The 15475-nt window shown below is 38.7% G+C and overlaps 1 protein-coding gene across 2 annotated transcripts in view; it reads right to left on the minus strand.

Moving 5' to 3' along the window:
- Positions 1–1603, minus strand: part of IL17REL (interleukin 17 receptor E like) — a 43782-nt gene extending 42179 nt beyond the window's left edge. The window contains exon 1 of one of the 2 annotated variants that reach the window (XM_015852306.2): positions 1086–1603. In XM_015852306.2, the coding sequence (XP_015707792.1) occupies positions 1086–1187 (102 nt within the window). In that variant the 5' untranslated portion in view covers positions 1188–1603. The remainder of the gene's footprint in view (positions 1–1085) is intronic. The other variant, XM_015852315.2, reaches the window with a different exon arrangement.
- Positions 1604–15475: the final 13872 nt, after the last annotated feature.

Consider the following 15475-nt stretch of genomic DNA (forward strand, 5'->3'; position numbering starts at 1 on the left):
TACATCCAGAAATGGATCTCTGATTACTACATTTTATAATTTTAAAAGCAATGTCTAAAGGTGGTGAGACTGCACAGAATTTCAATTCAGGAATATAAAACAGTATTTGAAATAGAGAATTTATTTCCTCTCAACTCCAGTGTTTTATAAGCATCTTCACTCCAGATACATCCTAGAATACACATATAAAATACAGAGTTAACTGCTGTAACATACTGACAATATCTAGACAACACTATCACATTTAGACAGTGCTTAGTATGTCCCAGCTGTCTGTCCCAGGGACTGCAGAGTACTGTGGTATTTTCAAGCAGAAGTCCACATTCAGCCAAATTCTTTTATGAAATTAATTCCACTTCTCCATAGCAACTACATAGCTATCCTTGCTTACTCAGACTGAAAATATCAGATAGCCTGTTATTTATGCCCTATACTTTTATTTTCTGATATGTCTTTCCATATTTTTGAACTTTCTGAAAGCCAACAGAAGCAGAATGTCCCTATGCTGCCCCTTTGTGGGGATATTTGGAAGCATTCAGAATTCAAAGCTTTTGAAGTGATGAGTATAATCCACACTCCAATTTTTCGCACATACATAAGTCATTAAATGCAATAGTCCAGTCACATTCATTCCACAAAACGAAAAACAGGTTTTACTGTTCCTCAAGTTTAATCCATTTATTCACAGGAAAATCTGTGTTTCCTATATGACTAACATAATTAGCAATTTCTGCAACTTCCCATTCCTCCTCCTGTCACCTCTTTGACACCACTGCTGTTGTAAAAATCGAATCTCCAAAGTAATTAATGTAAATTAAATCAGTTTCATTACTGCTCTCCAAACACAAGTCATTTTTTTTAAGGTAATAACAAAAACAAGAGCTGGAAAGAGAGCAATTCCTAATTTTCTTATAAAAGTCATCATTGCCATTTCAGATACTTAATGCAGAATGACAGGAATACAAAGTAAATGGTCAGGACAGTTGAAATATGTTTTGACTTTTCCTTTATTGCTTTGTTTACAATTATTATATCAGAATACAACTGTTATATTAAGAGGTAGCAAAGAACAAGTAAGAGGTTACCTGAGAACATGAAAGTCCACATTCTTCAATCCTGGGAATAATATGACAATCATAATTCCAAAATAGAATTATAAGAAGAATCAGAACATGAACACTTATCATCCTAAACTGAAAACAAAAACAAAAGAAAAAGAAAAAGTAAAAGGGAAAAGGGAAAAGAAAAACGTCAGAAGAAATCTTCTACTCTGACAATTCTCTCTCTCAAGCCAAAACTTCAGTATGAATTTTAGTCCCTCCCACAGCACCTTTCAACTCCTCCCACTGAAAGTTTCCAAAGACAGAAAATTGCTGGTTGTGGGAAATATAAAGCATGCTCAGTTCATTTATTGTGTGCCTTACTGAAAAATGAGAAACTTGAATTTCTGACAATTGCAGTAAAAGCCTTTTTCTTTTGGGTTTCACCATGTCAGATTTGAATGAAGTTTAGTGCATTTCTTTTCTCTAATTCTGTATATTTATGGGAATTTTGTTTCTAGCAGGCAACTTCACTGAAATCAAAACGCATTATTGTCTACTATTGTGTCTACTGCCTTTCTTGGTTTTCTAATGCACCAAAATAAAAATGTATCTTTAAAAAAAAAAAAAGAAAAAAAAAAGAAAAGAAAAAAAAAAAAGAATATTTGTGTTGGGATAAATAGTCTTCGAAGACTCATTTCTTGCTTTTCATCAAGAAGAAAAACAGCTTCTTTTTTCCTAGGAATCTGTGTCTTGGATTTATTTTGCATATTGTATATTGTATCGACAGAAGCCTCTTGTCCTATTGGCCTACCTCCAGTTTTTGGATTTTCATCACATTTGTGAATTAGGCTTTGCTGAAGAAGCTGACCACCACCAGCTCTTAAAGCTGTGTATGAAAGAGCTACAACACCTCAATAATACATAGCTTAGGAATGCATTTCTTGGTGCTATCTTAACAAAGAATCAACCGCAGGGAATATGTATTCAATAACACACACTTCTGGTTCATATGGAGGATATGTGGTATGTTATGCCTGAGGTGGAATAGAGAAGTATTACTCCAAAGAGGGTTTGCTGACAACTTAGGGATATCCTCCAGCAGGACAGGGCTAGAACACACACCTTCCATGCTCTAATTAAAATTTTCACATTAATAACAGTAGAAGAATCACATTTAACTCCATCTGATAGGATGAAGCATTACCAATATTTCTTTTGGTTAGAGATGATGTCTACTACTGCATTTGTATTTCAGTATTTTCGACACTGTCACATGAGTCCAGTTTGTTGGTTTTCCAATTTTTTTATTTTATTTTATTTTAAGATGAAAAGTGGTAACAGTCACATTACTGCCCAAATTGTCATTAGATTATTTTGGCTAAAAAATAACAAGTAAATGTCATCACTTGTAAACATAAAAATGCACTTCATCAGATCCACACATGAAATCCACCCAGTCTACTCTCCAATGGCAAGCAAGATCCAGAGCACATACTTGGACAAAAGAAGATAGTAATTAAATATAATATGTTACTTTTATGAATATTTTTTACATAAATACTTCCAAGTTCCAGTGATCCATAACTTATGAATTTCTTGAACTGAAAGCCATGTGAATGTCACTATTTTGAATAGCTATTTCTGGACCTTTCTTACATGAATTTGTTCAATAACGTCTGTAATAACATTTGTACAAATGGCATCTATTTATCCTTCTAATTACCCTATGGCAATGAGTTACACTATAAAACTATGTTTACTTGCTTTGTTTTGAGTTTAAACTGCTTCTAAATGGGTCAGTAGGGTTCTTCTCTTGTTCTTGCATTACAAAGTTGAGCATTGCCTTATTATTATTATTAATATTATTTTTAAAATTAAGAATATACCTCCTAATTTTCACTATACCCTTTTATAACATGGAGGTCCTACTCAGTACTGTTCAGGAGCAATCAGCCCAAAGACCATTAATACAATAGCACAGTGATGTTGGCCGAAACATCAGTGGCATGATTTGCTTCCAACAAAAAGGCATTGTGCCTCTCCCTTGGCGTATCACATTTACCAGTATATTTACTGCAGAAAAGCCAGTTCAGCATACACCACTGTTAGTCGTTTTGCAACTTCGGCTTCAATTGCAATTTATGGGACCCTGTAGAACACTGACTCTGAGACATTTCCACCAGCTTACCCTTTAGTATATTTCCCTGTAATGAACACTACTGCAAGCAAGAACTTCATTGTGCCTTCAGATGCTTTAAGCATAAGGTGTCCTTTCACATCTCCATTTCTAGCCAGCTCTGTAGACTCCTTATGAGTCTTCATTCTCATCTTTGGTTTAAAAAAAAAAAAAAAGATAGTATATTTCACCTTTCTTAAAACTACTCATTCATTAAATTTGCTAATGATGACTTACTGGAGGAGTTTCGGGAGATATCTTAAGTATGTTCTCTTCTGAGCTTTCACTATATTACTTTAAAACAAAATCTATGAGCCTGGAAAGCTTCTATGCTTGAAGTTGCTCCTTTTGATTTCCTTTTGGACACTTGTTCATTTTGTCTAGTTCAACCCTTTCAGTTGCTTCTTTTAAGTGCCTTTTGAACACTTGTTCATTTTATCTAGTTACCTTTTTATTCAAACTTCAGCGTTGCACAGTTTTTGGATGTTGAACTTGTGCCTCTATTGAAGAGTGGCTTTTTAAGTGGCAGCTTGGAAAAGAACCAAGAGCTCTTTTCTTCCTATGGGGTCTATGATGACCTGCTCTAAGCAAAAGTCATTTAATGCGCTTAAGTCATTTATAGTGCTTATACTGATTAAGTTTCTCTATCAACCCTCAGGGTAACACTCCTTCATTTCCATAGAAGTGACTAGTGTCACTCTCTATTATTACATTTTCTCCTTTCTCACTCTCTCTGGTGTTTCTTAGCACATTTCTGTCACCAGACAAATGCTTTGGTCAGCAGCACTGACAGCACAATTTCTATTTCCATTCTCATGTGATTTGTATCCTGGTATCTCAAGAGATACCACCATTCTCAAGTATGTACAATGAGTATTATCTGGAAACAAAAGTTAAGATAAGCATATTGCTAGATATACCCAAGTAGTCAGATATTGTGACTTCTTTTGTAGGAGTTTAAGTTCAGAAATCTACATAAATTTCAACCTGGCTACACACGTACTGACTTTGTTCAGATGAACACATCACTGCCTAGGCTGGTAGGAATGACCCTGTCACATCCAAACCAGAGAAGTCCCAGCCTTCTTTGTTCCACAATAGCCATATTCACACTACATTTTGCAAGAGTATCCTGTGGTACAGCACTACATACTTTCATGCCTCACCAACACAGGCACACATATTATTATTACAGCTTCTTGAAATGAAGGGCCATAGCCAGCACAGCTGCATGCTTCTTCTTTGAACTCAGTGTGCTGTCACACTGCCTGTACCACGGAGCAGACATCTTGCCCCAGGACCTCTCACATTAACCAAAAGACAGCTGAGTGTTTATAACTCAACAGCTTCTTGTCATGCTAGGCAAGTTTTGGAGGAGATCCATGTGGGGTACTACAGTCATTAGAACAAAATATTCAGAATGATTCAGAGCCACTAAGGAGCTGCAGTTTTATAGAAGTTTGCCTGCATCTCCTGGGTTGAGTGAGCCCACACACCCAGGGCATGTACTAAGTCGGCCACTTGTGGCCTGGCCAGCCTGCCTTTCAGCCACCCTTTGCCCTGTGCCATCGTGGCAGCAGCAGTGCCCTGCCAAGCAGCCTGTGCACCCAGCACCCCCTGAACATCACTGTGGGACTGGCACTTTATGGGCTGAGACCAGGGCACTGGGAGGGCACAACGCAGTGCTGACTCAGGTGATGGCAAATAATTGTATGCCATTTGATACACTGACTGAACACAGCCAGGTTTCTGTTTTGATAAAGGAATTTAAGAAGAGGTTGTTGCCATGTGATGGATGGCAGCAGAGGGGCTATCTGACAGAATGGCATCTGACATGGAAGTGCATCTGAAGTAAAGATGTATCATGTGAGAAATGCATGTAATTACTTTTACTTCACCTACATAATCCAAAGGAACCCACAGTCATTCTCTAATGGATACTGCCTCTGGTATAAGCTCTGAATGACTTCAGACATACGGACATAAGACACTGCTACCAGTTATCACTTTTATCGCTTCCAGGATTGGAGCAGGCGTTCAGAAATAGATAAGAACGCTTCTGTAGTGGAGCTGTGCAAAAGGAACTGCAGCATTTGCATGTTTTCTCCCACGTGAAAGTGTTTCCACAGACAGATCATGCCATCTTCTGCTTATTATTCTGTGCACTTTCAGAGAGTAAAAACCTAATTTCAGCTGAATCCTACAGCTTGAAAATAATTGTTAGAGAGATGCATAGTATACTTCGATTACAGCAGCCTACACGTAGCAAGCACTTTTAGACTTCCAGTGATTGTAGCTGCTTAAGCTGCAATTTAGGCACTTCTTCCTCAGAAAGGAACCTGAAGCTGAGCTAGATACCAGTCTCTCTTCGTAGTACCTGAGGTGTGTAGAGCTTGAGAAGAGTGCCCATAACTGCAAGCAACTTGGCCAGCTGCCTGGTGTGTGGCTATGGACAAGTGCTGAGAGAGTGAACTTAAACCATGTGCCTCCTTAAGAGCTGATTGATAACTGCAAAGATATACTTTGTTCCCATGGTTCTTCTCTTAAAAGGCAATGATATCTCCTCTTCACACACTTAAATATCAAAAAGAAGATCAGAGCCAAGCATTTTGCATTAATAGTGGCTGGATTAATGCAAATTCACACAAATAATAACAATGTAAAGACTAGAAACGTGCACTTGAAGATGCCTGAAGATAAAACATTCCACTTGAAGATGACTCAGCCATTCGCCTATGAACTGACAGTTCAGGGACTGCAGACAGAAGTTTGAAAACCCCTCCAAGCTGAGAATCACTCTGGCCCCAAGGGTTCATCCTCTAGGATGTGTGCTCTCATCCCCAGATTTATACACAAAACACGGACATCAGCACTACATGTAAAGAAGCCACAGACACTTTTTAAACAGAACCTGACCAAAACAGTGCATTAAACAAGTTCCTGAAACAAGTTTTTTTGGCAGAACACCCCCCTGTTCTTCCTAGATTCTTGAGGAACACTGTCATTAATTTGAATCTATCTAAACCTCTGCAACACAGGCTGTTACGGATGATGCTACAATTATTTTTTTATCTGGAGAAGCACAGTATCCCAAGAGGGATATTTCCAGCATGGGCATAAGCTTCTTATTTTAATCTAGCTCTTGTGAATGGGTTCTTTCCTCATTTAACTTCTTTCTCTGTGTGCCTCAGCTACATGCACAAACCCCTAACATAACATGTTTGCTATGCAAATACTGCACGTCTTGCATGTCATTCTGAATGCCTCAAGAAGCACACAAATCTTCTATAAGATTTTAGGTAGTAACAGAATGTCTCATTTCTTCCTGGCAAACTACCTGAAAAAGACACATTTTTATGCTATACTTGACATTATACTTTGAAAGCAGATATCTCCTGTGAATCTAAAGGGAACAACGGCAGCAATACTATTTTAATATGTTTGTATTCCAGCAGTTTCAACATACTTTAAAAACAATCTGAATCTCTTCATATCTGTTTTCTTTCTTTTAAAATTTTGCAATGTGAAGACTTATTCATTGTCCTAATCTAATTTTTAGGCTGAGATTTAAAGCAGCTAATTGCAGTAGCAGAAATGTACTGAACAATAGAGTAGTAAAGATAAAGTAATTCATTTCTTTTCACTGAGTATGGCAGGACAGTCAGCTACTCTGTAAATGTCTTCAATACAGAATAAAAAGGAAACATTTTGCCAGAGGGCCTCTTTGTGCATTTCCGTGCACACAGAGTTGTGGCAAATGCTGCACAGAAATGTTGGCACCATCTGCTCAAGGTAGGTGTCACTCTCGAGGCAAGCAACGTCTGTTAGTATTCCAAGAAACTGTTTGACTTTCATTTCACTACAACACTCAGAACCTTAAAAAATAAATAAAATAAATAAATAAAATAAATTAAAAAGAGGTATTGGTGGCATCTCTCAACACTTTGTCTAAGCACATATATAATTACAATAGAAAACATTCCGCAGCTTAAGGACTTTGTAACTGTAAGATATATCTGACAGCTGTATTGACACGGAAGAGGGAAATGGGTTTTGGCTGGAGAATAATAGTTCCTTTGCTTAGATTGGGATGCTTTCTTTTGGAGAAAAGAAACTAAGTTGTTTTGGTGTTGTTTGTTTGTTTTTATTTAAAAGAAAAAAGACATCCAGTGGTGTTCATAATGTCCATGCAGAGAAAGTCATGTGGAGACTTGCTCATACAAAGCAGAATCAACATCAAATTTGAGAGAAAAGTCACATCCTTAGAATATACCCCTACTTCTATCCTTCACTCTGGACAATGACACCAGCTTAAGACAAAAGTTTACCATTCCTCACACACTAGATACCTTGAAGCTTCACGTCAAGAGAATGTAAAGACACTTTGAGAATAGTGAGAAATCAGTTCCACTCTTCGTGAACCAGTGAAGTATGTTTAGATGAACAATTCTCTGTGATCATTCCTAAGTCTGCAGGTTTAAGACAGTATTCACAGTCATTAAGCCTTTCCTGAGCACCGACTGAAAGACAGGATTGCCTAGCGCTAGGAAAGTGCTGATACAAATTTGCCTTTGCCCTGGCAATCCTACAGTGAAGAGTTCAATATCATACAGTCATATCCTGATTTGGAAGGGACCCATAAGGAGCACTGCTTCCAATTCCTGACTCCACGCAGGATCAATCAAAAATCAGACCATGTGTCTGAGAGTGCTGTCCAAGCGCTCCTTGAACTCAAGCAGCGTGGTGCCATGACCAATGCCCTGGGCAGCCTGTACCAGTGTCCAGTCACTCTCTTGTGAAGGACCTTCTTCTGATATTCAATCTGACTTTCCCCTGACTGTGTGAAGATTTGCCTGATTATGGCAGAACTCAATTTAAAATTCTCCTTTTCATACTTCCATCCCGATAAATAAATACCTCCTTAGATATACATGCCTTGTTCTGCCCTTTATTGGATCAATGTTTTTCTCTCTTGAGTGAATTTCTGATTTATTCCTGCTGTTCCCCAGATACTCCCTCTCTCAGCTACCTGCCACTAATCCACATTTCCCAGCAGATCTGAAAAAATCCTTGAACAGCACAGTTATATCCTGATTATATCCAAAGTATATTTCACAGTACCCAAGCATGTGTAATATGGATCACAAACCAATACTGTGCACCACTGATTTTCTGTACTTGTCCAGCTCTGAAATATCCAGCCATCATCTCTGATCTAACTGAAATGGAGCTCATAGTAATGATTTGTGCCAATGCGTCAATGGAAGCAAGCTTCATTCCTTAAGATTTTTTTCTAAATAATTCTTTGTTTAGATAGAAGTCATTTTTTTATATAAGCTTTTAAGAAAAATAAAAGCCACACAAAAGGAAAAGCAGAATTAGGCCAAGGGCAACTTGTGCAATTAGATCATATGATAAAGCAATATGTATTACACCAGCACATGACAGCAGGAGGTAAGTGGGATATTGTTTCCTTAACACTTGTCTTCACTCCTCAGGAAAGTCACCCAGTGATTGCAAAAGAATGGATTAGATGCACTAGACAATTAAACTCAGTCAACCTTTTTGATTCAGAAGAGATCTGAATTATAATAGGAATTTAGGATCCTTACTACAGTTTCCAGATACATCTGCATTCACCCTTTCAATTCTCTGTATGTCACTGAAATTATAATGTAATTGTTATACATAAATGCCTAGAGCAATATACATTCTAGAGAATGTATAAGCAGCTGTGATGACAATAAATTCGAATTGCAATCATTTTATAGAATCACAGAATCATAAATGTTGGAAAAGACCACTACAATCATCAAGTCCAACCATCAACCCATCCTCATCATGCTGACTAACCGCAGCCCTCAGTGCCACATCTAAACATTTCTTGAACATATCCAGGGACAGGGTCTCCACCACCTCCCTGGGCAGCCCATTTCAGTGTCTAACCACTCTTTGGGAGAAAAAGTTTTTCTTGAACTGAACTTCCCCATCACACCTTATAGCAATTCCCTCTTGTCACATCAGTAGTTACCCAGGACAAGAGGCTGACCCTCACATCACCACAACCTCCTTTCAAGTAGTTGTAGAAGGCAGTGAGGTCTCCCAAAGCCTCCTCCAGACTGAACAATCCCAACTCCCTCAGCTGTTCCTCATAAGGCCTGTGCTTGAGACTCCTCGCCAGCTTTATTGACCTTCTCTGAATACACTCTACGGCATCAGTGTCTTTTTTGTACTGAGGGGCCCAAAACAGCACAGCACTTGAGCTGCTGCCTCAGCAGATGGGTGATGTTTAGATGGCTGTCAGCTAATACCCTCAGAATGTTCTCCTCCACACAATTTTCCAGACACTTTGCTTTAGTTGGAGGTATAGCATACCCAGACAGGTATGGTAACCCCAAGCATGAGGTTGCTGTGACCAAAGTGCAGAACTCGGCACTTGGTCTTGTTGAAGCTCACACAACAGGCCTCAGTCCAATCATTTTAGTTACATCAGTGGGGAAAAAATAGATTAAAAATGCAGTACTTATCCTTTAAAAACATATTAATTGTAAGCTATTCCTTGACTACTTTAAAAAAACAATTAAAAAAGAAGAAGAATTAACACCTATGTCTGTACATACATCCCTCTTTTTGCTTTTTTTCTTCAGCACCCTGTGGTATTCCATGACTGGCATTTAAACGACACTCTTGGAGAGGAATACAGAAGCAGCAGTATTCCAGAAGTCTTCTAAAATAAATCACATTATTGTAAGCTGTGTTTCACTAAATCTAATCAATACCTCAGTAACTCTAAAGGCATTCCACTGCCTACTTGCCCTCTGGAAATGAAACACTGGCGAATTGATCCTTTGACTAACTCTCAGCCTAGCATGGAAAAAAACACTTTGTTCAGGCACTGGGTTGGCACTGGCCTCGTTTCTCTGAGGGCAGATCTAAAATTAAAACCCTGCCAAGTTCCTCTTGCTCATATCATCAAACATTCAGTCATATGAAACAAATTTTAAGTGAGTGAGTGATATTCATGTGCCACTTAAAAATACTTTAACATCCACTTAAAAACTTCTGTATGTGTGTGCTTGCATGTTTGGAAGTAAATCTGTTTCTGAACTGTTGCATAATCTTTGTTTTTGTACTTAATAATAATCCTCCTACTGAAAAGGAAGAAATCAGACTCTGGGGAAGTCCAGAGAAACAACATATTATTATTCTGATTAGAAGTGTGGTTTGTTTTTGTATACTTAAAAAAGGAACAATTTGCGGGTTTTTTTAAGAGGCCATATTTAACTCCTAAGATGATTGTCCAGGTTGTGGACATCCAGTCAGCTGACTGATGGAGTATAGAACTCTGAAGAGCCACAGGGAAGAAGTACGTAGTCTGCAAATGACAGCTTCATAGCCATGCATTCTCCTTTGAATACTTTGACCTTTTAATTGTTCCGTGTGTTTGTTATTCACAGTGAAGGATCACTGATCTTCCTTTCAATGTGTTATCAGTAAGATAAGACTACTTTAGAATAGTTCTCCAATTACCAAAATGTCTTTTTTTGTTGCAGCGTTATTTGCTACGCCCAAAATATCTGCCATGCAAGCAGTATCCTCCAGTGGAAGGGAACCTTGTATTCTAAGTGTGTAAGAAGCCTTGACTTCAGAGGATGCGGTTATTTCCAGCTTAAGTATACGCTAACAGCACAGCTTTCCAAACAGCTGCAAAGAACAAAAGTATGCAAGCACTTTTCAAATACAACCCAGGTTATGATTATGACCCATTTGCCAATCCAGCTCACAGGTGTTCCGAAAGTTACAACAGCCATGGAAGCTGTGCAACTTTCTAAAGGAAGCTCACTTTTAAATGCTATAAAATGTCATTCTCTTCTCATGTAGTAGAAAGGAATGCATCTTTAAGGCCAAACTTTATAAGTTATGCAAATTATGCTCAAATGTTAGATGTAGTTAAGTAGCTGAATGACTGATGCATCTACTCCATCTTCCTGAAGAACCCTGGGGGTAAATGAGGTATCTTGAAGGTTAATATTTTTCCATTCTTCATTACCACTGTAAGATGTGCATTGCCGGGACATCCCAAATATTAGATTTTACTTACGCATGCATGAGGAGATGGTGAAAGAACTGCTTGTTTCTGAATGTATTTGATGTTGTAATGTGCTCGGTTTTCAAGGCCCAACTCAGATTTGGTTTGTCTTTGTAAATGTGCACCCATATGTGAATAACATGTGACCATGTTTCATCTGGCAAGGTGAACATCTGCTGTCACTGACTGCTCTGCTCCCTGGAGTGAGATTCCAGAGCTCATGCAGTATGTTACAAAGCCAGCTAAATATTCTATGGGGGGAAAAAAAAAAAAGCCATTCTGACTAAGTGACTGCTTAGGTCATACATTCTGTGGCTTTGTGCAGAAATAGTCCAGTATTAATAGTGTAAGCAATTTCCAAGGGTTTCCATCTATGTAATCATGATACAAATTCTCTTCTTGTATCTGTCCTGGATGGTAAGAAAGGAAAACATCTCTTTGTTCTTCATCATAAGAGAGGACACCGTATCTTGCATTTATAAACAGATATTTCATCATTAGGCAAAAACTGCCTCATTCAGTTGTAGTAAGTAGGTTGATGAAATCATATGGTCTCCATGTTGCACAGAACAATTACCAGCACCCCTAGGTGTCATAGAAAAGGGTTCCGGTTTAATTAAGTCCTTTCTTGGCTTAGGATGTAGGTTTTTGAGAAAGCATGCTAACCTTCGGCCAACTTGTATTTGCAAAGTCCCTGAAGTGATTCTACTTCACAATAGACCTGGCAGTAAGATGGCAGGACACTACTCCAGAGCTGGGATCTGCTTCAGAGTTGCACGTGTCACAAAGCAACAACATCTAATGAAATATTAGCAGGAAGGTTCAAGCTGTGTTGCCATACCACCAACATCTGCCTCCGACTCTATGGGCCAAACTAATAAAATGGGAGGCATTGCTTTTGGAGCAGATCTTGTATTTATTTAATGGCTTCTTTTTCTGCTAGCCACCAGGCTAATACCTGCTCTATGTCATGTATCTGAATCTCAGAGTTTGGCCCATTGTGACAGTACAAGTGAAAAAATAACTTCTACAATGGGGAGATCATTAAAGAAGTTCTCATACCAGATATTGTGGTTTGAAAACATAAGCAGCAACTAAGATACATTAGTAGCATCTCAATCCCCCAGCTGAAATGAGGGTTGTGGGAACACACTGAACTGTGAAAGGATAACCATGCAATTTTAAAACTTTGGAACAAAGAGTGACAGAGTGTGATTTGAGGGATTTGGGCTTTTTTAGGCAGGTCAGATGGAAGCATCAGAAGTGTCTTTCTGGAACCTACACCACAGAAGCAGGCAGTATGGAGTAGGTTTGTGTCTTTATGCTATCATTTTTCATTTCCATTTCAATCTGGAACCTCGGGGTTTATACAACATGGGTAAAATTCTGATTTTATGTAACTTTTTATATAAATCAGATGTTGGAAAGAACACAAAAAATAAATACAGAGACTGAAAGATGAACCATATTGAATTAAACGAAGCTCTTTCCATAGACTTCAATGGAACTGAGTAAAAGAGCATCAGAAGAACGTGAATAATTCAAACCAGGACTGTTGGCAAACAGTACATATCCCCAGAACTGAGCCCCAGTGAATCAAGGTCTTTGTCTAGAAAAACAAATACCAGAGCAGTTGATATTAATCCTGGTTAATGGTTAAATGGTGTGCCTGGGGACACCCAAGATCAGTAATAATCCCTGCATTGCCCTTAGTGGGCAAGCCAGCCGACACTACTACAGAGACAAAGAGAACAGACAGAGGTAGGGAGTATGCCATCAGCATCTCCCCTCTGGTGGGGCTTCTGAAAGCAACCAGTGCTGGACAACCACTTCTGGGTGGTTCCTAATACCAGAATCCCAAAAAACAGTGAATATCTGGATTTCTGCCTCCACAGATCATGAGAAGTAGAACAGAAGAGCACAGAACCAGTTTAAACCTCAAAGCCTGCCCTCTGAAGAAATGGCTGCTTGCTAACACACACGTAATAAGGACTTCTCAAATTAGGAGACTCAGAGGATGGAAAGATTATAACTCGTTCACTGAAGAGGTACAATTTTGAAAGAATGAACACAGACCTGGAAGCAGAAAGGTTAATTCATTAAGAAACGTTCAAAAATATACTCAGAGGAAAGCTGCACTATGCATCACACCAGGATATTTTATCCTTTCCTGTCTTCAAAAAGGATGTATGAAAAACAATATGTATATTTTTAATCACATTTGATGTTCTTAATTTGATATTAACAAAATATGCATTCAAAATTAATTGGCCAATATCAAACTGTTTTCATCTTCGTTGCTTAAAGCAAGCACAGCTCTCCTTCCGCACAAATCTGATTCATCATCACGCTCAGCTCCAGCATTGTTACTTCACTCCTTGGATGTTTTCCCAGGGGCAGAAAAAGTTTATTGTGAAGCACCTCAGCATTAGACAGGTAACACAAGCTTAGGGGGGAAAAAGGATAATCCAAATCTCATCTTTTGAAGATACTTACCTAAGATACAATCGTTCACAAAATGAATGACACTCACATAATCTTCAGGCTGTCAGCTTCTCCCTGGGGGACTTCTCAGTAACGTACAAATGTTAGTACTTCTAACACTTGAAAAAACAGGAAAATATTATAAAACCAAACCGGTCGCCAAAGAAGCCTGACTAATCCAGTTTCTGAAACTAATTTAGATTTTATTATTTTGATCTGATGGATACTCTTCAGAAACACAAAACGCAGATCACAAACCATGCCGTTTTCTACTTGGAGAACACATTCAACTCTGTTGATGGTGGTCTACCAAGACAAATTATATTGGTCGGCCATAATTTGCAGTTCCTGGTATGGATCACATACAAGTCTGACTTTTGGAACAGGGGATGGAAACAAGATGGCGCACATGACTATGCAAACCACAGGTAAGAAATGTGACGGGGGAAGAGAAAAGAGGAACTGAAAACAAACATTCTGGTCATCTTCCTGCACTGAATTCATATTCAAAGTTTTGAGGTCATCTTCCTGCACTGAATTCATATTCAAAGTTTGGAAGAGGGCCTCTGAGTTTTTCAGTATCCTAAGCTGGCTGACTAAAACAGCAGGAAAGTATTCCTTTTTTGGTTTGTTTTCCTTAATTGATAAATTTCTGCAGGTTTAGTCAGATACCAGTCACTGATAGCATGAGGGAGGATCTAAGAAGTTAAGCGCCTCAGCCAAATTTATTTTAGCTAGGACTACTTCTTTCAAACCATGACGTTAATTCCTGGTAAGCTAAGCAGCTGTACATAACGACCATTCATTCCATTGAGTACTGGTTCCAGCAAGACTCTCCCAGCAGGACCTCTGCAACACGGCACAGTGCTGTGTCACCAAGCTGACGCTAGAGGGGGCGATAACTCTTGTCCCTTGGACTTACGTCCAGCTGTAGGTTTCTGCCCAGGCTTAAATGCGTCAAGGCAGCAGCACAGGCCTGCACCTGTGTGTTGTTTAGGGCATATATTAAGCCTCTCAAATGCACTTTCAATCTTCCTCCATCTTTGCTTCTGTAATCTTAAAAACTGCAGGTAGCTTTTAACTGCAGTGTGTTGCATCATGTCTGGAATATGCCCAGAAGACACTGATCTTATTTCCACTGAACCTTATTTCCACAAGAACCAATCCTTAAGTTATACCAGGGCTTTCTCCTTATTGTAAAGTTATCTCCTGAGCAGCTATTTCCTTCCTGCCAAGACTGAATCCACATTCTTGATGGAGCTATACACAGAAAGGTAAACAAACTATTTCACTCTGTAATAACTAGGCTTTTCCTGGTCATTCCTGAAAGCACACACCAAATCAATAGTAGCTTAAAAGATTCTTACCATTTCGAAGAGATTCTCAAATCATATGATGCAAAAAGAGACTAAAGAAACTCAGTGCCTTGTAAGTAGGGCCTTCTGAAGAAAGCGGGTTCCGTAAGCATGTGTCACTTACTAGTGATTTCTCCTCCATCAGTGCTCAGTAACAGAAGATCTAATTAAATCTTACCTTCTGCATAACCAAAGCCATCACTTCACAAAAAAGATACCTCTTTTAGATACAGATTCACATTAACAAAGACAAGAAAGCCAACCGCTGAGATGCATTCAAACTATTCTACATTATACATTCTCTGCTTTCACTTTACAGTGATTCATG

Source organism: Coturnix japonica, chromosome 1, assembly GCF_001577835.2.
Source record: "Coturnix japonica isolate 7356 chromosome 1, Coturnix japonica 2.1, whole genome shotgun sequence".
In the NCBI taxonomy this organism is placed as follows: domain Eukaryota; kingdom Metazoa; phylum Chordata; class Aves; order Galliformes; family Phasianidae; genus Coturnix; species Coturnix japonica.